Raw genomic sequence first — 22,187 nt, 5'->3', positions numbered from 1 at the left:
TTTGGAGATGGGCCTTGGGGAGGTAATTAGATAATGAGGGTAGAACCCTCATGATAGGATTAGCACGCTTACATGAAGAGACAAAAGAGAGTTTGCTTCCTCTCTACTCTTTTGAATTTGAACTCACAGTGAGAAGATAGTCTTCTGTAAGACAAAAAGAGTGCCCTCATCAAACACCAAATCTGCTGTCACCTTGACCTTGGACTTCTCAGCCTCCAGAACTATGAAAAATAAATTTCTATTGTATAAGCCACCAAGTTCGTGTTATTCAATCTCTTGGAGATGCATCTATAAAATAATGATAGCACCTACCTCACAAAGTATGACATATTATTTTTATGAGTACCATTTTAAAATCATAAAGTGACTTAAAATTCCAAGTTGTGGCCAGGAGTGGTGGCTCACGCCTATAATCCCAGCACTTTGGGAGGCCGAGGCAGGCGGATCACCTGAGGTCAGGAGTTCGAGACCAGCCTGGCCAATACGGTGAAACCCCGTTTCTACTAAAAAAAAAAAAAAAAAAAATACAAAAATTAGCCGGGTGTGGTGGCATGCACCTGTAATCTCAGCTACTAAGGAGGCTGAGGCAGGAGAATCGCTTGAACCCGGGAGGCAGAGGTTGCAGTGAGCCAAGATGGCGCCATCACACTCCAGCATGTACAACAAAAGCGAAACTCTGTCTCAAAAAAAAAAAAGAAAAAGAAAAAGAAAATTCCAAGTTGCCAGTTTCCTTGTAAAGAGATATGCACACATGTGTACCTGTGTGTAAAAAGACTGGTGGATGTGGGAGCTAATGTCTGTCAATTAGCCAGTGCTCATCACTTGGCCAGTTAATACAGTACATCTAGATTCAAACATAGTTCTCTATACAAATGTAGTATATTCTTCCTAAAGAAATCTTCTGGGGAAGTTGACATGAGATGTAAAAGTTACAAAGAAAAAGAAGGCTAGAACAGAGAACAGAGCCCACATTTGAAGAATGCCTAATACATGCCAGGCAATATATGTGCACATATATAAAAATATATAAAACTTCAAGTAATCCTCAGTTTACCCAGTGGTATAAATGGTGTTATCCCCATTTTAAAACTGAGAAATCTGAAAATCTCTAATGGAGACATCCTGGAGATTCATCTACCAAGAAATTGGAACAAAGCCTATGTAGTCTGTAACTTAATCTTCAGATTGCCCTGCAACATCATAGTTATATACTCAAATGCTAACTCATAAGAATGTAAGGACAAATAAATGGAAGTTAAAAACCAACTCACAGAATGATTAACAAATCACAATGTGTGCTTCTTTGATTAACTGAGAAGAGAATAAAAAAATCAAACCAACATTTATGGAAAATTTTGTAGAATTTTGAGACATTTACTAGGTGAATGTTCATTAAATTACTCAAGCAAAACCTTTCCAGAACTTTACTGGTATTATAATAACTAAAATATACAAAAATTAGACCTGGAACTGTTTTTCTATTGTAGATCTAGGCACACTGCTCCAAAGTAAGAATCACACAGAAAAGAGCTTAGGGTTGAAAGTGTTCTAAATCTAGGTATTATAGGCATCCGAGATGTACCTAAGTAGAAGGTCACAGGATGGGAAATCCTTATTGTGTGCCACATTACATTTTTTTGATAGCAATAAGAGAATATGTATCCATTTTTAGCAGTAATTTCAAAAGTACTCCAAAACCAATGTAGTTAATTTTGTTCATAGAGAAGTACGTAAAAATCATCTGTGCTACTCACTGTTTGACTTTAAATCAAGCTAATGAGAACATTAAAATTATATAGAATGAACTGGTACTCTTATGAAATATCTGCGTGAACACATTGCAATTAATAAGAATAATGTTCATCATGTATATTACATGCTTCCTATGTGGTGGGAAATATTTATTTTAATCTTTAGTAGAACACTCTGACCTAGATACTCTTAAACCCATTTTAAAGATGAAGAAACAGATTGAGAGATATTCTATAACTTCTAAAGTCACACAATCAGTAAGTAGCAGAAGTAATCCTAAACTCAGTCTGTCTGGCACCACAGACCACAACATCACCCCACTACTACACAGCAATTTTTAACGAGAGTCAGAATACCTAGAAATTATGATTTTACACATGGAGATTAGATCTCAGACTCAATACTAGGTATTTCATGAGAGGCATGTATTTTATAGTTAGATTAATACAAGCTTTTCCAAGAGTTGAGCTACATAGTTAGAAATTTCATCTGAATTCTGAAGTTCAAATATCTGTTTCCAAAATTCTAGAGATACTATAAATTATTGGTGGAGCATAATTTTCTTAAATCTCAATCAGTTCTCCTTGAAAATAAGTCACATTTATAGTCTGACATGTGATTTAGATACACTCTGAGGTATATTCTCCTAAGGAAGAAAGATAAACTATAATTCATGTGAATTACTCCTGAAATAGAGACTCCATCATCATAATGATGTCACTCTTCAAAAGCTGGCATTCTATTTAACTCAGCAAAGTTCAGTCCAGTTTGAAGCTTCCAACTGCTTAATTTGTTCAAATTTTGACACTTTCTCGAATTTATTTTTTTCCTTTCATATAGTTTTAAGTTCATCATTTAACATCAATAAAAAAGTTACATCTTATAAAACACTGGTTGCCCCCACTAGCCATGTCTGTCAAAATCCCTTAAAGACCCAAAGTAACTTAATAAAATCTTTCTACTCTACTTCAAATATCACATACAGTGGATATACTGAAGGGCTTATGCATGAAAGAAAAAAGTTAGCCTTGTTTCCTTCACCCTGGATTCATGCTTTACAAACTTCAAAGTTAAATTTCCACTGATAATCACAAGCAAATTAGACAATATATACAAGATAATGTAGCATGTATGGGGAACAAAAACGGCACTTAGGCCATCCCCACACAAGAGGAGAGGATGAATGTCATGTCTAGGGAATTGATGACTTCTTCAGTACAAGAATCACTAATACTAAGTGGAAAAAAAGGAAACAAACAACCCAAAAGGCACTTCAATCCATTTTCCTCTCTTGTTTACAGTTAACACCATGAAAGCTTTATCCTCATTAATGGCACAATGAGACAAATGGATATTGTTACAGGAAACATCCAGGGCTTTTTCAATACAATAAAAAGTGGTTCAATTATCATTTTCTATTTTCTGGCACTTCAATACATTTATAACAGTGAGTCACTGATGTTTGTCATAACATTTAGAGAGTACAAGATCTTGAAATGCTTTCTGAATAGCCAGAAGAAATGCTCAATTATGCGAACAGGATCTCAATGTTGAATTATGTTTTTCCACAGACTTCTCATTATGAGAAAGCTCACGTATCTGAAATGCTGAAATACCAGAATGAATAATAATATACTACAATAATTGTTTAGTTTTGCCATATTTGATTTTCCTCTCTCCCCCAACCTGTGCATACACAAACAATTTTTTTTGTTGTTGTTTAACCATTTGAAAGTAAATTGCAGACTTTATGATGCTGGCTGATATGTAATTTAATGCATTCCAATTCTTTGAAATATAGGTCTCTATATACTAAGTACATGATGTTATACCCATTTATAAAATATGTATTAACTTAAAACATGTCTCATATTATAATTACCTGTTAATTTATCACAAGCATATTTTACTATCCATAATATCCAGTTATCTAAACATGACAATTCACTGTATGTTAATTATCAGTGTTGACTCTGTCCTGCACCTGACCACCATAAGATTTCTCCACAAGAGCTGGTGCTTTAACCTGTATTCCTATGGATAAGTCAGTGCATTCATCTACTAAAACCCAGATATTTGAGTACTTAATGGAATCTCATTGATGCTCAGGGTTTTTTATGGAAAAATATGTCTCATTGCTAGTGTAAACTAAATTCTTCCTAATTATTTTATTAAGCTATGAGAGAAGACCTTCATATTGCCACAAAATGGAATTTGGGTAAACTCCCATGGAAAAGTGTTTAAACAGATCCTGAGAAAGAAGATTCATGTTATCAAAAATTTAACTGTAAAAGAGACTTTCAAAAGTCTCTCACTTTAAGTCTGAGACAGTCTGAGGAAATCTTTCTCGGACTTAAAAATATTTATACATTAAATTATTTATAAATTAGATGGGTTTCCTTATTAACTTTCTTAAATGTGATATGTTTCACTCATCTTCAAATAAAATATTGAATGGAATATTTTGAAATTCATCTTAGAGGTCCTCCCTTACAGATAGAGTAGAATTAAATCTCCCTCAAAACAGACATTATCCTAACTCCCAGTACCTTAGAATGTGACCTTATTTGGAAATTGTGTTGTTGCAGATACAATTAGTTTAATTAAGATTAGGTCAAACTGGAGTAGAGTGGGTCCCTAATCCAAGAGGACTGGTGTTTTTATAAGAAGAGAGAAATCTGGACAGGGATGTGCACAGAGGTAAGATGATATAAAGACACACAGGGAGAAGATGGCCATATGACATTGTGAGAGGGAGCAGAGACCCCACTTAAGGGACTGCCAGTCTCCCCTGGCCCCCTAGCATGGAGATAAAAGAAAAATTTTGAGTTCCTTCTAGGGAGATTTCAGGCATCTAGCTAGCCCTGCCACAAGCAATTTGAAAGTAAATATAAATAATCCACTAATTAAAAAGGTAATAATAGCTTAAACGATTGTCATTCAAGCAAGTTAGAGTCACAAGATGTTTAGTTCCTTATAGAAATTAAAGATAGCATCTCATATCCTTGAGCTGTTATTCAGAAACCTTGACCCTCACCAGATGAAAAATGCCAACCACTTTCATGTAGACCTCAGATAAGGAGGAACTAAGAAGTGAATGCTGACTACTGTCCTTACTCTACATTTCTTCCCTGAAAGCCTGTAGAGAGTCATGCCCAAAGGCTAGATCTTAACATTCCTTTCTTCTGACCCCAAGTTTTTAGACAAAACATTGCTTCCTTAACCAACTGTAAATCAAAGAATCTTAGAACCCACCTGTTTGTAAGCCTCTACTTTAAGATACTCCCACCTTTTGGGGCCAAACCAATGCATAACCTCCATATATTGATTTATGATTTTGCCTGTTACTTCTGCTTTCCTGAAATGTACTCTTACCTTTCATAGTGTACCCGTGCTCATAAGCCATCGGGGAGTTTGGGTCTTAAGTGTGAGTTGCCTGATTCTCCTTGTTTGTCACCCTGCAATAAACGCCTCACTTTCTCTCACTACAAGTCCTGGTATTAGTGTTTTTGTTTGTTTGTTTGTTTGTTTTGCACACTGGGTGAGCTGACTCAAGTTTGGTTTAGTAACAATTGGAGGCAGATATTAGAATGATGACCTACAAGTCAAGGAATGCCACAGATTTCTGGCTGTCACCAGAAGCTAGGAGAGAGGCATGGAACAGATCTTTTCTCAGAGCCCTAAGATGGAACCAACCCTGCCAGCTCTGTGATTTTGGACTTCTTGCCTCCACAATTGTAAGAGAATAAATTTATGTTCTTTTAAGTCATCTAGTTTGTGGTAGTTTGTTGGACCAGCTCTAGAAAAACAAGATGGATGGAAATAGATAGATGGATGGAGATAGATAGATAGATAGATAGATAGATAGATAGATAGATAAAGTTTCAAGCCTCTTGGGCTTAGGGCTAGTCATAAAATGAGGACTGAAGAAACCATCCATTGAAGTAATATAGTAGTCCCAAAGTTGTTAGTTGGACCACATAAAATTGCCATTTTTGAAGGCCAAGAAATAAGTAAAAAATTGCATTAATAAAGGCAATTTTATGTGGTTGAGCTTAATAGATTACATAAATAATTCAAGTTTTCTGAACCCTTTTGTTTTTTTTCCTCAGGAGCAGACCCCTTGGCTGAATTCTCTAAGAAAACATCTTCCCCATATCACTTTTCCTCTATAAACAGATTCTTAGGCTTCATTCATTTCCTTTAGACAAGGAAGTTTCAGTCTCCATGACCTATATGGAATGAAACGCTAGAGGCAACTGGTCTTTGAGGTTTTGTCTGCTATTTCTCTCGTTTACACATCTCTGTGCATGATTTATCCTAGGAGACAATACTGGGGATTCTATCTAATTCACATTCAAAGCTGAGGTTTTTCCAGGGCATTTTCTCTCATTCCATTTGGCACAGCAGTAACTGTGTTTGACAACATCTGCCTTACAGCACCATTCTGCAGCTCCATCTGACACTTCATTCTCGTTCACATGCTCTTCCTGCCTGTCTTCTGAGGGAGATGTTTTCACAACAGCGAGAAGACAGTAAGGACGAACCAGAGCGGCACTTGCCCAACGAATATACGTCATGAACCCACCAAATGGCTTCACTGACCTCCTTCTCCAATTTATCCAAAGACTTTTGACATAAGCCAGCCTTTAAACCAGCCTGTTGCCCTTGGGGATTCTTGAGCATTCACATGTAATTTCTAAGTATTTATTTCCTAGACTTTCATATGTCTCTTCCCTCTCAAAGTTTCCTCAACTATGAAAAACAAATAGCCCTTCACAAATTTTACTGACAATTTTTTAACCAATAAGAAATCGTACAAACAAGTCCTAAAACATCTTGTGTGTGACTACTGCTAAAATATGCCGTTTTATTTTCATACAAAGTAAATATTTAACAGGAAATTCTATTTCATAAAAGTTTTAATAATCCTTACTTCAGATAAATTTTATGACTGTAAGAAACTAAATTAAGGGAAAATTCCAAGTCTTATCAATCAACAGATTCCTCTACATTCTGGAATAAGTTAAATCATTGCCTACACCAAACAGAAAATTCAGAATATAGAATTCATTAGTAGCAACTGCCACTGAAATTATTACCGACTTTCATTAAACTGTTTTTGTTATTTTGCTATGACTGTAAATTCTAACAGATTGTTTAAAAATATCATTCTATTTCTATTTAGCTGAAAACCTTGTAGTATTATGCTCTTCATTATATGAGATTCTAAAATTTCCCTGTGCCAGACAATACATAAACAGCTGGTAATTTTAAGCTGCCTTGAGGAAAAAAATTTCCTTGGCCTAAAAATGTATTTGACTTCAAAATTTATGATACTTCTCAGCATACTTTACAACTGGGTTTTCATATATATATATATATATATATATACATTTCACATATTTGTTCACATGAAATTTGAAAATGAATGTGTTATAAAAGAATATCTTGTCTTTTTGTGGTTTTATGAGTAGAAACTGCATAAGAACACAAAATCCAAGTAGGGCATTAAAATGGCAAAATACTCTCTGGGGGTATAGACAGTATTACACAGGTGTTGGCATTTATATTTTGAACTCCCATCTCTGTGTTTCTTACTCATTAGAGATAAGCCTAAGTCACTTTTGCCTCCTCAGCCTACCTATGACTGTAGGGCAAAAGAAGCAACCCCCAAAACAAAAACCTTCCTTTTTTTCCAAGTACAAACTTCTAGATGAGCAGGTTCAGTCCCAGAAAAATTAACTCAATAAAATTCAATTATACTCTACTGAAGCAAGTGCAACATTTGAAAATTAAGGCAAATTAGAATCTGATGACTCCTTTAACAAATACATTTGTGCTTTATTTCAAATTCTTTTCAATAGCAAGCTTTTCTAATATTAAAATGTGGTTTTAATATTTAAATATTGAAATTATTATATAGTGTGTGTGTGTGTGTGTGTGTGTGTGTATATAATCTCCAAGAACACGCCTGATATGCAAAATAAGGTCTACCTGCCAATTCTAAATGCTTTTCCTTGCCAATCTTCTCCCCAGAACCACATCCAATCTGAGATCCAGCTGCTTTCAAAGACTCATGCAATTTCCATCAGACAACAACCTATTTGGGTTGCACTCCCGTAATCAAGAGTCAGATGGGTCATTTGCACACAGCAGTTCTCTGGCCCCTTTGTTCTTCAAATCAGGTTCCAGCCTTCTCCAGGCCACAGGCCCCTTAGAGATGCCATTATATAAGAAATAAACTTACTGTTTTCTTTAACACTTTGAGAGCATAAGGCTTCTGGGTCCCCTTCTGTTTGCATCTGTACACAATGGATGTAGCACCCCTTGAGGGGGAAAAAGACAAAAAGAAAATGTTATGCTTTGGACATGAATTAAAGGGGAAAGCTTGAAAATAAGTGTATCTTGCAATAACCCGCATAACTGACAAGTGCTTATTATAAGTTCTATTATAGGACCAGCCCTAGCTGTCAAGAGTATTTTTTTTTAATCACAATTGAACACAGTTTGCTCAGAAAATTCTAGGTTTTCCAGCTTGCTCTTTTCCTTCTGCCTTATCCCTATACAAGTAACATAACTAGGGCTACTGCATTGAGAAGGCTCTGGAATAAATCAGGTCCTCAGGTGAATGTTGTTTTTGAAGGAAACCCACCCAATTTCAGAATCCCAGAGCTTTCCTAAAGGTACATGTCTGGAATAAAACAAACCATATGACTTCAGGGAGAGAGTTTAGGTTCAGCACTCTATATAGTCTGTACTTCCACAGTGTGGCAAGAGAGCTGGGACACCCCTCCTACTTTTTAACGTGTAGATGAGATGGTAATCTGTGAAGCAGATGGTAAGAAGGCATTCAATAACTATTTTCATATATGTACAGGGTTATTAATAAGAAAGCATTAAAAAGCAGGACAACGTGGTCCAAATGCTCCAAACACCACATGAGAAGCAAAAGAGTAAAAGAGAGATAAAAGAGAAATATAGAACAAACAGGCTTACACTTCAACTTCAGAAAGATAACTTCTAGAAACAGCTTAAGATCAGTAAACTTGTCAGACTTTGAAGATTAGGCCAAAGGACCTCTTATAATATACTCGGTCCCATGGTCCTGAAATTCCAAGTGAGCACAAAGAATTATAAATATAAAACACATTCCCAGCTATCTAAAGGCAACACATTTTTAACAGAGCCAAGAGAAGTCAAAGACTGGTGTGTTGTAAATGCAAATAGTTAAAAATATTAACATGTATTTTTAAAACCTTGGTAAGGTATGACATATACACAAAGTAATAAAGGGTTCAAGAAATAGAATAAATGAAGGTAATATAAAATTCATTTCCTTATTTTAAATTGCTTTAAAAGATAACTAAGGCAAAAATATTAAAATTTTAAAAAATTAAAAATGCATTGTGTTTCTAGCATGTGTAAAAATAAAATGTACGACAACAACAGCACAAATGATGGAAGGAAGAAATTGGGAAATACTGTTGTTAAATCCTTATACTACATGTCTGGTAGTCTAATATTATTGAAATATAGACTGATTAAAGATGCATATTATGTAACCTATGGCAATGACTAATTCTTTAATAGAAAAATCAACAATAATTCAATAATGGAGCTAAAATGAAATATTCAAGAATGGATTGCAAAGGAGCAAAAACAAAATAATAGATTTAAAAATGAAACAGCTAACAATGTGGTGGTTTTTATTCTAATCATATAATTACATTAAATGTAAACATTATAAACTGTTAATTAAAACTTAAAGAGCAGATTGGATAAAAAAAAATCAACACCAAACTATATGCTGTGTACAAGAAACTCATTTTAAATATATAGGCATAAATAGGTTAAAAAATAAAATGATACATTAGGTTGGTGTAAACCTGGTAAAAGAGATACTACACAAACCCTAACCATAAGAAAGCAGGAACAGCTTATTAATATCAGACTAAGTAAATTTTAGCAAAAAGATAAAGGGGGACATTAATTACGAAGGCGTCAACTATGCAAAACAACATAATAAATATAAATATGTGTGCACCTAACAACAGGGTTTCAAAATACCTGAAAGAAAATCTTATAGAACTAAAAGGAGAAATAAAAAATCCATAAATACACTTGGAAACTTCAATACACTGTCTCAGCACTTGATAGCAAAAGCAGACAAACTCTCAGGAAGGATTACAGAACAACAGAACTGCCCTACCAACTAAATTATACTAAGTGACATTTAGAAAAAAAAACTCTCCACCAAAACATCAGAATACATATTCTCTTCAAAGTTATAGGACTCACATACTTTATAGACTTACTATAAAACTACAGTAATCGAGAGAGTGGTGTTGAAGAAAGAATAGACATGAATACAAATGAAATGTTTTTTGCATGTGTTTCATATAGGTAGCTAAAGTTGCAAACGAAATAAAGAACAGCTGTCATATTCGAGATAAGGCATTGGATTGGGGTAGAGGTGAGCAAAATAATAAGGTGATTAAGAAGGCAGCTCCAACAATTACTAGCTACATGATGACCCCATGCAAGTTACATGACCTCTTTGTGCCCTCAGTGTTCCTATCTGTAAAATGGAAAAAATAACAGTACCTATCTCATGAATTGTAAAGAGTAAATGTGTTAATCTATTTAAAGCATTTAGAGTGATGCTTGGCACAGTGAGGTCTATGTAAGCATTTACTGTAATTGTTACATATTTCTATATTTTTATAATTTTTACAAGAAAATACTCATATTCTTCATGTAATTCTTGGTGTATTCCTAGTGTAATTTTATTTTTATATTTACTTTTTTTAAAAAAGGATCCAAAAATAGTCCTACACATATATGATGGATTATTTTCTGACAATGGTAAAAAGGCAATTCGGTCACAAAAAAAAGTTTTTCTAAAACCTAGTGCTTGAATGACTAGGTATCCATATGCAAAGAGATAAAAACAAAATTTCTCCATACCTCACACCTTATATTAAAAAATTACTCAAAATGGATCACAGATAGAAATGCAAAACCAGGAACTGTAAAATTTCCCTTAAAAAACATAGAAAAAAAGGATTGTGATCTTTAGTTAGGCAATGATTTCTTAGATACAAAATCAAAAATACAATAAATGAAAGAACAAGTAAATAAACTGAACTTCACTTAAGAATGTCTGCTCTTTGAAAGTGTGGGAGAAAATATTTATGAATCACATATCTTAAAAGGACTTGTATCTAGAATACATAAAGAACTCTCAAAACTTGATAAGAAAACAACACATCAAAAACAGGCAAAATATTGGAACACATACAACTGATAGTACAGAAATGTAAAGGGTCTTAAGAGACTAGAATGAACAAATATACATCAACAGATTGGATGACCTAGAAGAAATGAATAAATTCCTAGATACATACAACCTATCACGACTGAATAGTGAAGAAATAGAAAATCTGAACAGACCAATAATGAGTAAGAAGATTGAAATTTTAATAGTTTCCCTCCAAAAAACAAAAAGAAAAGAAAGAAGAAGCCTGGACCTAAAGGCTTCACTGCTGAATTTTACCAAACATTAAAAAAAACTAATACCAATCCGTCTCAAACTCTTTCAAAAACTGAAGAGAAGGGAATACTTTCAAACGAATTTTATGAGGCCACCATTACCCTGATATCAAAGCCAGACAAGACCACTATAAGAAAAGAAAATATCCCTGATGAACACAGATACAAAAATCCTCAACAAAATACTAGCAAACTGAATTCAACAGCACATTGAAAGGCTCATTCACCATGGTCAAGTGTTATTTACCCTTGGGATGAAAAAGTAAACATATTCAAATCAGTAATTGTGACATACCACACTAACAAAATGAAAGACAAATCACATGATCATCTCAATAGATGCAGAAAAAGCATTTGACAGAATTTAACATCTATTCATGACAAAAACTCTCAACAAATTACGTATAGAAAGAATGTACCTCAACACAATAAAGGCCATATATGACAATTCCACAGCTAATATACTCAATGGTAAAAAGTTGAAAGCTGTTCCTCTAAAATCAGGAACAAGACATAGATTCTCACTCTCACCACTTCTATTCAATACAGTAGTAGAAACCCTAGCCAGAACAATTAGGCAAGGCAAAGAAATAAAAGGAATCTGAATCAAAAAGGAGTAAGTTAAACTGTCACTATTTTCAGGTGATACGATTATATACACAAAAACCCTTGAAGACTTCACCAAAATACAGTTAGAAATAATAAATGAATTCAGTAAAGTTGCAGGATACAAAATCAACATTAAAAAATCAGTTGGGTTTCTCTATACTGATAACAAGCTGTCCAAAAAAGAAATGAAGAAAATAATTCAATTTACAATAGATAAAGATATAAAATACTTAGAAATAAATTTAAACAAAGAAGTGAAAGATCTGTATACTGAAAACTATAAACATGCATAAAAGAAAGTGAAGAAAACACAAATAAATGAAAAGATATCCTGTGTTCATGGATTGAAAGAATTAATATTGTTAAAATGTCCATATTACCCAAAGCAATCTACAGATTCAATATAATCCCTATCAAAATTCCAATAACATTGTTCACACAAGTAAAAAAAAATTCCGAAATTCCTGTGGAATCACAAAAGACCCCAAATAGTCAAAGTCATCTTGAGCAAAAAGAACAAAGCTAGAAACATCACACTACCTGATTTCAAAATCTACTACAAAGCTATAGTAGTCAAAATGGCATGATACTGGCATAAAAATAAACACATAGAGCAATGGAACAAATAGAGATCCCTGAAATAAATCCACACATTTATGGCCAATTGGTTTTTGACAAAGATGCCAAGAACACATAATGGGGAAGGAATATTTTCATTAATAAATGGTGCTGGGAAAACTGGACATCCAAAAGCAAAAGAATGAAATAGGACCCTTATCTCACACCATTTACAAAGATCAACTCAAAATGAATTAAATACAAATGTAATACCTGAAGCTGTAAAACTACTAAGTGAAAACATAGGAAGAAAGCTCTATAACACCGGTCTGGGAAATAATTTTTTGGATATGACCTCAAAGGTACAGCTAACAAAAGCAAAAATAGATAACTGAAATTATATCAAACTAGAAAGCTTCTGCACAGCCAAGGAGACAATCAACAGAATAAAACAGACAACCTACAGAATGGGAGAAAATATGTTTAAACCATACATCTGATAAGGGGTCAATATGCAAAATATATAAGGAACTCAAACACCTCAATAGTAAAAAACTAAGTAACTCAATTAAAACATGGGCAAAGCATACGGCTTAAAGCAATCTATAGAGTCAACACTATTCCTATCAAACTACTAACATCATTTTTTCACAGAATTACAAAAAACTATTCTAAAATTCATATGCATTCAAAAAAGAGCCTGAATAGCCAAAGCAAAAAAGAACAAAGCCGGAGGCATCACATTATTGGACTTCAAAATATGCTACAAGGATACAGTAACCAAAACAGCATAGTACTGGTATAAAAATGGACACAATATACCAATGGAACAGAATATAGAACCCAGAAATAAAGCCACACACCTACAGCCATCGGATCTTCAACAAATTCGACAAAAGCAAGCAATGGGAAAAGTTCTCCCTATTCAATAAATGGTGCTAGGATAGCTGGCTAGCTATATGGAGAAGAAACTGGACCCTCCCTTTCACCATATACAAAAGTTAACTCAAAATGGATTAAAGATTTAGATGTAAGACCTCAAGCTTTAAGAATCCTAGAAGAAAATCAAGGAACCACCTTTCTGGACATTGGCCTTGGCAAAGAATTTTTGCCTACATCCTCAAAAGAAGTTGCAACAAAAACAAAAATTGACAAATGGGACCTAATTAAACTAAAGAATTTCTGCACAGCAAAATAAAGTATCAACAGAGTTAAAAGACAACCTACAACCACCAGAGGCTTGGAGTGGAGACACTAGGGAGATATGATGTTACTCAAAGGATACAAATGTTTAATTAGCCAGGAGGAACAAATTCAAGAGCTCTTAATAATGTAGTTAATAATAATGTATTGTATACTTGAAAATTACTGAGTAGTTCTTAAGTTCTAAGTAAATTTTAATTTACACCATTAAAAATGAGGTAATTCATATGTTATTTAGCTTGATTTAGTCATTCCACAGTGTATACATATTTTAGAACATCATATTTACACTATAAAAATATATAATTATTTCCAATGAAAAATGATTTGACCACATACTTCACCAGAGAAAATGTATGGCTGGCAAACAAGAACATGGAAAGATCCACAGCATCATTAGTCATTAGGGAAATGGAAACTAAAATCACATGAAGATGCAACTACACATTGTGAAAGTTGATTACACAGATTGGATTATCCTTTTCATACCCAACTAAAACAGTCTAGAGGCAGCAAGGCAAGACATTAGGGACACATAACATTGCTCCAAAAACATAATTCTTTACAAGTCTGGCTGCTGAAACTGCCTGTTGTAACTAGAGACCAGTTTTCTTTGTAACTGCTGCAACTTTAGTACTAATTTGGCCCACTGCTGTCACTCACCGATCAGAGCTTATCAGTTCCTCAGAACCTTACTAGTGCCAATGACCTTTCTCAAAAAGCAATATATAACATTTCTACTTTTTATACAACCTCCAACCTCTTTGTTCTTTTGACATACTGAAGACCACCTAGTCTGAAAGTACACCCCAAATTGCAATTATTTCTTCTCAAATAAAACATTAAATTTAGAGATTTGTCTTTGTATTTTTATTGTGACTTCAACAACACTATTTGAATGACCTAAAAAAAAAAAAAAAGGCTGGCAAGGATGCAAAGCAACTGAAACTCTCACACATCACTGGTAAGAATACAAAATGGTATAGCCACTTTTGAAAACAGCTTGACAATGTTCTATAAAGTTAAACATATCATATGACCTATGTATGTCACTTCTAGGTATTTACTTAAGTAAGATCAAAACAATGTTCACTCACGAACTTGAACCTGAATTGTCACAGCAGGTTTATGAGTAATCACCAAAAGCTAGAAACAGTTTCAATATCCCTCAACTGTGAAGTGGATTAACAATTTGTGATACATCCGTATGGTGAAATTCTACCTAGAAATAAAAAAGGAATTAATGAGGGTACACAAAACAACTTGGTTGAATCTCATTTATAATATTCTCACAGGTTAGAGAGGGATTGACTACAAAGTAGTATAGGGGAATTTTTTTCACATGATAGAACTATTTTATATCTTGACTGTTATGGTGTTTACACAACTATATACAATTGTAAAAACAAGTAAAACTGCAATAAAATAGGTGAAATTTACTGTCCAGAAATTATAGTTCAATGAAAATACAGTAAAAAAAAATTTTCCAAAAGAAGTATATTGTTTAAAAATATTAAAAACCACATTACCAAAATGTAGCTTATAGCATTCAACCCATTCTATGTTCATCTAACAGTAATTGGTGAAATTTAAAAAAAAAGAAAAAATGTAAGAGAAAGATTTTCAAACAGAAGAAAACTAAAAATCTAATTTTCATTCTTATGGAAAATAAAATTGAAAAATTAATGTTACTCAAAAATTCACATAAAAGAATATTAAATGGCATCCATTTCTTAATTTCCTCATCACATTCAATTAACCTATCAATAAATTCTATATATAAATCATTGTCTTAGCGAAGCTTTTTAAGAAACAATTAACAAATACATTTTTGGCTGATCAACTTCAGGACACAAGTATACTAGAAATAAATTTTTAAAGGCAAGAAAGAGTAAGCTAAAAGAAGAAAACAGCCTAAACTTATGTGGAAATAACAATTCAACAGTTTCTCAAAAAGATAACCTATATTATTAATTGAAATTAAATAGTTGACTTAAGTGTGTAAATATAATTTTAGAAAGCAATCACATTTCAGCATGTTCATATAAAAATAAAAACTATTTTGACATAAAGCATATTAACAGTTAATTTTTAATACAGAAAGAACATCTTGTACAGTGTTGCATCTTCATTTCAAAATGGAATAAAGAGAGAACTACCACAAAATTGCTTGAGATTCAAAAGAAGCAAAGAGATTATACATTAGAGGATATTATATTTATGGAGTCATTCAACTGAAAAAAATAAAGCTTTACTGCTCATGTCTATCCATTTATAACATATTCTTTAGCAAAAAGACCAAAGAATTATAGAAATTATTCCAGTTATAATTTTTTCTGCCATGAATTTGATGAGAAATAAAACTAATACTTTGAGCCTGATTTCTACTACTTTCTTTTACATTAGTTTTAACAGGAATTCTAGAAAAATTATTTTTGAGCTCTAGTTTTGTCTAATATGGTTAGTTGTTTATTTAAAAATTTAAAGGCAAAAAGTTAAAAACATAGACCACCATATTTTTCATTACACAAAAAGAGAGAGTTGTCAAACCTGTAATGTGTTTGTAAAATCATATGTAGTATTTGTACATTATAACTGAAATACTATGTATAAACTATAATATGTGTACATACATATACAAAATATATATTATATCCCCACACATTGTTCTGTAAAGCTATTAACACCTGATGTTGATACCTGGCACTGCATGCCAAACTTATGGATGGAGGGGAAAGCTCCAAATATAATATTTATTTTCCTGAATATGTTTCAAGTATAAAGCCCGTTGCTACCACATTTAGGACTACGTAGTGTAGAAAGGGGTTCTTCATCTGTCCGTTGACCTTAACATGCTCCTCACGCCTAATTCATATGGAATAACTTTTCTTTCTTTTTCTCCCATAATCTCACCATTTTTTTCTTCCTGTCTTCTTTCTTGCTTTAAAAAAAGATAAATTGGTTTAATTTTATTTTTTCCTCCAAAAAACAATGCAGGAGTGTTGACATAACTATTCACCCACTAGCTGAGAGACAGATACCCAAATGGATTCAAAGGGCCAAATACAGATCAAATCTGATTCAAAATGGAATTAGGAAGTCTGGGTTCATATTAATATTTTTGGGAATGAAGATCAGATTGCACAATGTTCAGACAATTTAGCATCAAGGGCATTCTCCTATTAAGGGAGGTTATAAATCAGAAATTGTCTCTTCTAGGAGAGGACATAGTGGGATGTTTGTGATTATTTGAGGAAAGCATTAAAGTTTGACTTCCCTTGCCATCAAGTCTACAATGTACTCCTTGCAAATGCAAGGGAAATTCAGATATGGAATCTCTTATCACACAGAAGTCTGGAAGTACTGCTGACTACCATGTTTCTCTGCTCCAGCTGGATCTCTGCAATGATATGCTTCATGGCCATGTAAAAGTGTCTTTGCTGAGGTTATTAGGTCACGTAAGCTATTAAAGAGTTTCACTTTTTTTTTTAAATGGGAGGTATCTTGAGATGAAATAAAAAAATCTTGTTATCTTTTTCTAATGTTGAACATGCTTGGTTACAAAGTATAGTTATGTCAAAATATTAATCATTTTTTAACATTTCAATCAGTTTGATTTTATTCTTTTGTTTTTGCACTTGATTGTTAAAGTTTTTGTTTTCAATCTATGTGCTTACTGGAAAGATCCTCTTAATGCTCATTAGGAAAAAGGTTTAAAAGCAAAGCTGTGATTTAAAAGAAGTGTCAATCATAGGTTGAAAATATAATGTGTGCAACTCTATATATCATCACATTACTCTTACATGATTGACTTGCTATTATTTAATAAGCTCTTCTTTTTATTGACTTTTAGGTTATATGAATTATTAAAGAAGACTGGTTATAACCTCAAAATTGATTCTTCTTAGGGGTGAAAGTGTGTCATATTAAAGAGCAGGAACCTAAAAAACGTCAAAATCTGTAAGCATTTAATATCAGTATACATCTTGGCCCATTCTTGGGACAGCTTTTCATTGTTTCAGTCTCTCTGTCAGCCTGCAACTCATCAATGCTCTTCAACACTAGAATGCTTCAAGATGTTCTTTGGTCACCAAGAGGGAAAAAAGTCTGAACCTTAAAATCAACAAAGAACTGGAGGAAAGCTACTTAATTGATTTAATTAGTGATTTGACATTTTCAGTCTACAACGTGAAGAATGGCTAACCTTTAGAATTTAGAAGTTGCTGTTAGATCTGGAGGTTTCCCAAGTCAGTTAAATATTACACTCCTAAAATAAATCTCAAATATATCATGTCAAGGAATGATACTAATGATACTAAACTCCAGATGTTAAGAAAAGTCCAAGCCCAAGGTTTTGGCATCAGTCTGTCCACAACTGCACTCTTTCTTATCAGGTTCATTTACTTGCTGAATCCTTCAGAAAGCAAGTGTAAGCACCTCACTTCAGTCTTCTCATGTCCTCCTACTTGGTGCCTTACATCAACTTTTCTGTCTGTCTCCCAGATAGAGTCCTCATTTGTTGTTTCAGCCTCATGTCAGCTTATTCTACAGCCACTGTCTTACAGGTATCATTCCTGACCTACACACCATTTTTCAAGACCTTACATTGGCAACTAACTATCAACTCTTCAACTCTGATAAACTCAAACTATGAATTATTATATTCTCTACTTTGTGGCTCCAGTTTCTCAAAACCTTGCTTGCCTGGTGAACAATTTCCTTAAGTTGTTGCCTAACAGCATCCAGTTGTGTCTTTGGACCTAGTGCTTGGATCTCCATAAGCATTGGCTTAAATATGGCTCCTCTTATTTCAGACATTTAATAAAACTTCTGCCCTAACATAAAGTAAAAGCTTAAGAAGCTCTGGAACCCAAATGCTGAATTTTAGCTACCACAAGGTAAAGCAAAAACAGCCTCAAATTATCAGATAGCTTAAGTATTGGTTCTCAATCACAAAATACATTAATAACAATAAAACTATGGAATAAAGGGTCTTAATAACTCTTATCAGTCCTCTTTGTTTGCTTCAAAATATTTTATGCATCATATTGTTAGCTATTAGTATCAACTAATCAAACATCTTGCGAAAAGTTTATTTTCCTTTTTTTCTGTGAGTGGGTGTGTGCACATGCATGCAGCACACAGAACTGAATTTTTGATCAACCATTTAATGTTATAATACATGAATGAAGACAGCTATTGTTCTTTTTTAACCTTTATCCTCCATTCCCAGTCCTCTTTCCTTCTATTCCATACCATCTACTATATTTAATGTGTATCTACACAATTCCATCTCCATACCTTCAATTATGCTTAATATTAATAAGCAATATATACCATTGTTTTTATATACTATTTAGATTTTATAGAAGTGTTACTATACTATATACCTCAGTCCTCAATTTGCATTTTTTCACTGAACATGATGTTGAGATCTATTATTGTTAACACAGTTCTTAATAAGTCCTGTTAATTGCTGCCACTCAACGAATATACCACATTTTACTTGTTCAGTATGACTTTGATGGACATTTCGGTTTTTAACTATTTCAAACCAAAATTTAATGAATATTCTTTCTTCTAAGTTTTTCCACAATTTAGTTGTAATTTTCTAATGGCCCTGCAATTTTTCCTGCTGTCTATGGGAAATCTTTTTAATTAAGAAGTAAAAGCACCAATGTTGTAATCCCTGAAGTCAGGCATAACACCCAAATGCACTAGACCAGCAGCTCACAGAAATCTCACCCTACATCTTTATGCTTGCATTCTCAAATAGAATCAAGAATAAAATGTAATTAATTTTGAAGTACTAGAAAAGTTATTTCATTGCAGCGAGCACTCTCCTTAAGACTGAGGTTAAATCATGCTGCTATAAAGACACATGCACACGTATGTTTATTGCGGCACTATTCACAATAGCAAAGACTTGGAACCAACCCAAATGTCCAACAATGATAGACTAGATTAAGAAAATGTGGCACATATACACCATGGAATACTATGCAGCCATAAAAAATGATGAGTTCATGTCCTTTGTAGGGACATGGATGAAATTGGAAATCATCATTCTCAGTAAACTATCGCAAGGACAAAAAACCAAACACCACATGTTCTCACGCATAGATGGGAATTGAACAATGAGAACACATGGACACAGGAAGGGGAACATCACACTTCTGGGGACTGTTGTGGGGTGGGGGGAGGGGGGAGGGATAGCATTAGGAGATATACCTAATGCTAAATAACGAGTTAATGGGTGCAGCACACCAGCATGGCACATGTATACATACGTAACTAACCTGCACATTGTGCACATATACCCTAAAACTTAAAGTATAATAATAAAAAAAAAGAAAAGGATGCTTAAATTGTGTGGGTGTGAGCAATATTTAGTCGTATATTTAAAAGCAGCAGAAATCACTGTTCATTTTTAAAACGGAGTTAGATTTCACCAAGTGAAAATTTATTAGGCACTGTGCTAGGCACTTTATGGGAATATAAGGATGGTTCTGGCCCCTAATGAACTTAAAACATAATATGAAAATAAGAAAAAATCTATAAATAAATATATAATTTTCAAAGTAGGCTAAATACTAAGATCAAAACTATGGAACTTTGGGTAGCACAAATTTATAATTTATTGTCAAGCCTGTATGTTTTTGAGTAGGATTAATCGATTATGTCAAAACCATATACATAAATCAGGACTATCCTTGGTAAACAGAGATATGTAATCCCTTACTACTGGTGACTAAAAAGGAGGGAGAAAACTGGGGAGCCCTCTTGTAGGAGGGCAAATTTAAGTGGGTCTTCAAGATGGATAGGGACTAACAAAGGCAAAAGAATAGACTGGCAGGTGTTATACACAAATGATCTTACTTGAGCCTCAATGTTTAACTTCTGTAAAAACTGTCAAATAGTTTTTCAATGTGGTTGTACCATTTTCATTCCCACAAGCAGGGTATGAGAGTTCTAGTTGCTCCACATCTTCATCAACATTTGGAAATGTCAATTATTTTAGTTTTTGCTATTTTAGTGGGTATGAGGTGGTGTCATATTGTGATTTAATTTACATTTCCACGAATAATGATGTTGAGTACTTTTGCAGGGACTTATATGTAATTCATTCATCTTCTTTTGTGAAGCATTTTGGTCTTTTGTCCATTTAAAAAATATGACTTTGTTTTTATTATTTTTATGAGTTTTTTTAAAATTCCAGACACAAGATTATTTGTTATATATGTGTATTCTCCCAGTAATAGTTTGCTTTGTTATTGTTCTTAATGGTGTCTTTTGATAATCATAATCTTTTAATTTTGAGATCCAATTTATCAGTTCTTTTATAGTGAGTGCTTTTTTGTGTTCTAAGAAATCATTGCTCATCTTCAAGTCATACAGACATTATCCTAGTTTTCTTCTAGTAGTTTTCTAGTTTTAACTTTAATGTTTATGTATATGACATATCTTGAATTTTTTTTGTTTGTGGTATAAGGCATGTATCAAGGTATATTTTTTCCATGTATTTATGTAGTTGTTACAGCACCTTTAATTGAAAAGATTTTCTTTCCCCATTGCACTGCCTCAGTACTTTTGCCAAAAATCAACTAACTATTGATCTATGGATCTGTGCCAGGACTCTATTCTCTCTATTGTTATGCCAACGCCTCACTACTCTGATTTCTGTAGTTTTACAGTACAGTTATCTATGGGGGATTGGTGTTCCCAGATCCACTGTTGACACCAAACTCCATGGATGCTCAAGTCCCTTATATAAAATGGTATAGTATTTGCATATAATCTATGCACATTCCCCCTTATACTTTAAATCATCTCTAGATTACTTATAATTAATTGTAATTTGGGGTATTCTGGTTATTCTACTTTTCCTTGTAACATTTAGAATCAATTCACTGATGTTTACCAAACAACAACAATAAAAAACCAAACAACAACAACAACAAAAAAGAAAAACAAAGATCCTGCTAGGATTTTAATTAGGATTATATTGAATCTATAGATCAATTTGGAGAGAAGTGACATCTTAATGTTGAGTCCTCCAATCCATTTACAGTGTGTATCACTCCATTTAGGTTTCCTTTTATTTCTCAGCAATATTTTGAAGTTTTCCTAGTAAAAGTCTTTTATGTCTTTTGTTAAAGTTACAGTTCATTGTTTTTTATTTCTTGATGTAATTATAATAATATTGTAGAATTTTCTTTTATGGGTGTTTGCTTCTAATATATATAAATACAACTTATTTTTGTAGTGACATTTATCTTACAACCTTGCCAAATTAACTTACTAGTCTACTAGAGTTTTTTATTTGTTTGTTTTTTTGTGGGGGGGGAGTAGAATTCTGAGGATTTCTACCAAAAAAAAATGTTTTATCTGAATAAATAGTTTTACTTCAAACTTTACCTTTTTCTCTTCCAATTGCACTAGCTTGGACCTCAAATACAATATTCTATTGAAGTAGTGGGAGCAGATATCCTTGCCTTATTCCTGATTTT

The 22,187-nt window shown here is 33.3% G+C and overlaps 1 protein-coding gene across 2 annotated transcripts in view; it reads right to left on the bottom strand.

Moving 5' to 3' along the window:
* Positions 1 to 22,187, bottom strand: part of CAMK4 (calcium/calmodulin dependent protein kinase IV) — a 266,138-nt gene that overhangs the window by 137,485 nt on the left and 106,466 nt on the right. For both annotated transcript variants that reach the window (XM_063706704.1, XM_055387546.2), the window contains one exon: positions 8,003 to 8,081. In XM_063706704.1, the coding sequence (XP_063562774.1) occupies positions 8,003 to 8,081 (79 nt within the window). The remainder of the gene's footprint in view (positions 1 to 8,002; positions 8,082 to 22,187) is intronic.

The sequence above is a fragment of the Gorilla gorilla genome, chromosome 4 (genome assembly GCF_029281585.2).
Source record: "Gorilla gorilla gorilla isolate KB3781 chromosome 4, NHGRI_mGorGor1-v2.1_pri, whole genome shotgun sequence".
NCBI classification, from domain to species: Eukaryota; Metazoa; Chordata; class Mammalia; order Primates; family Hominidae; genus Gorilla; species Gorilla gorilla.
This window is presented reverse-complemented; position numbering and strand designations above follow the sequence as displayed.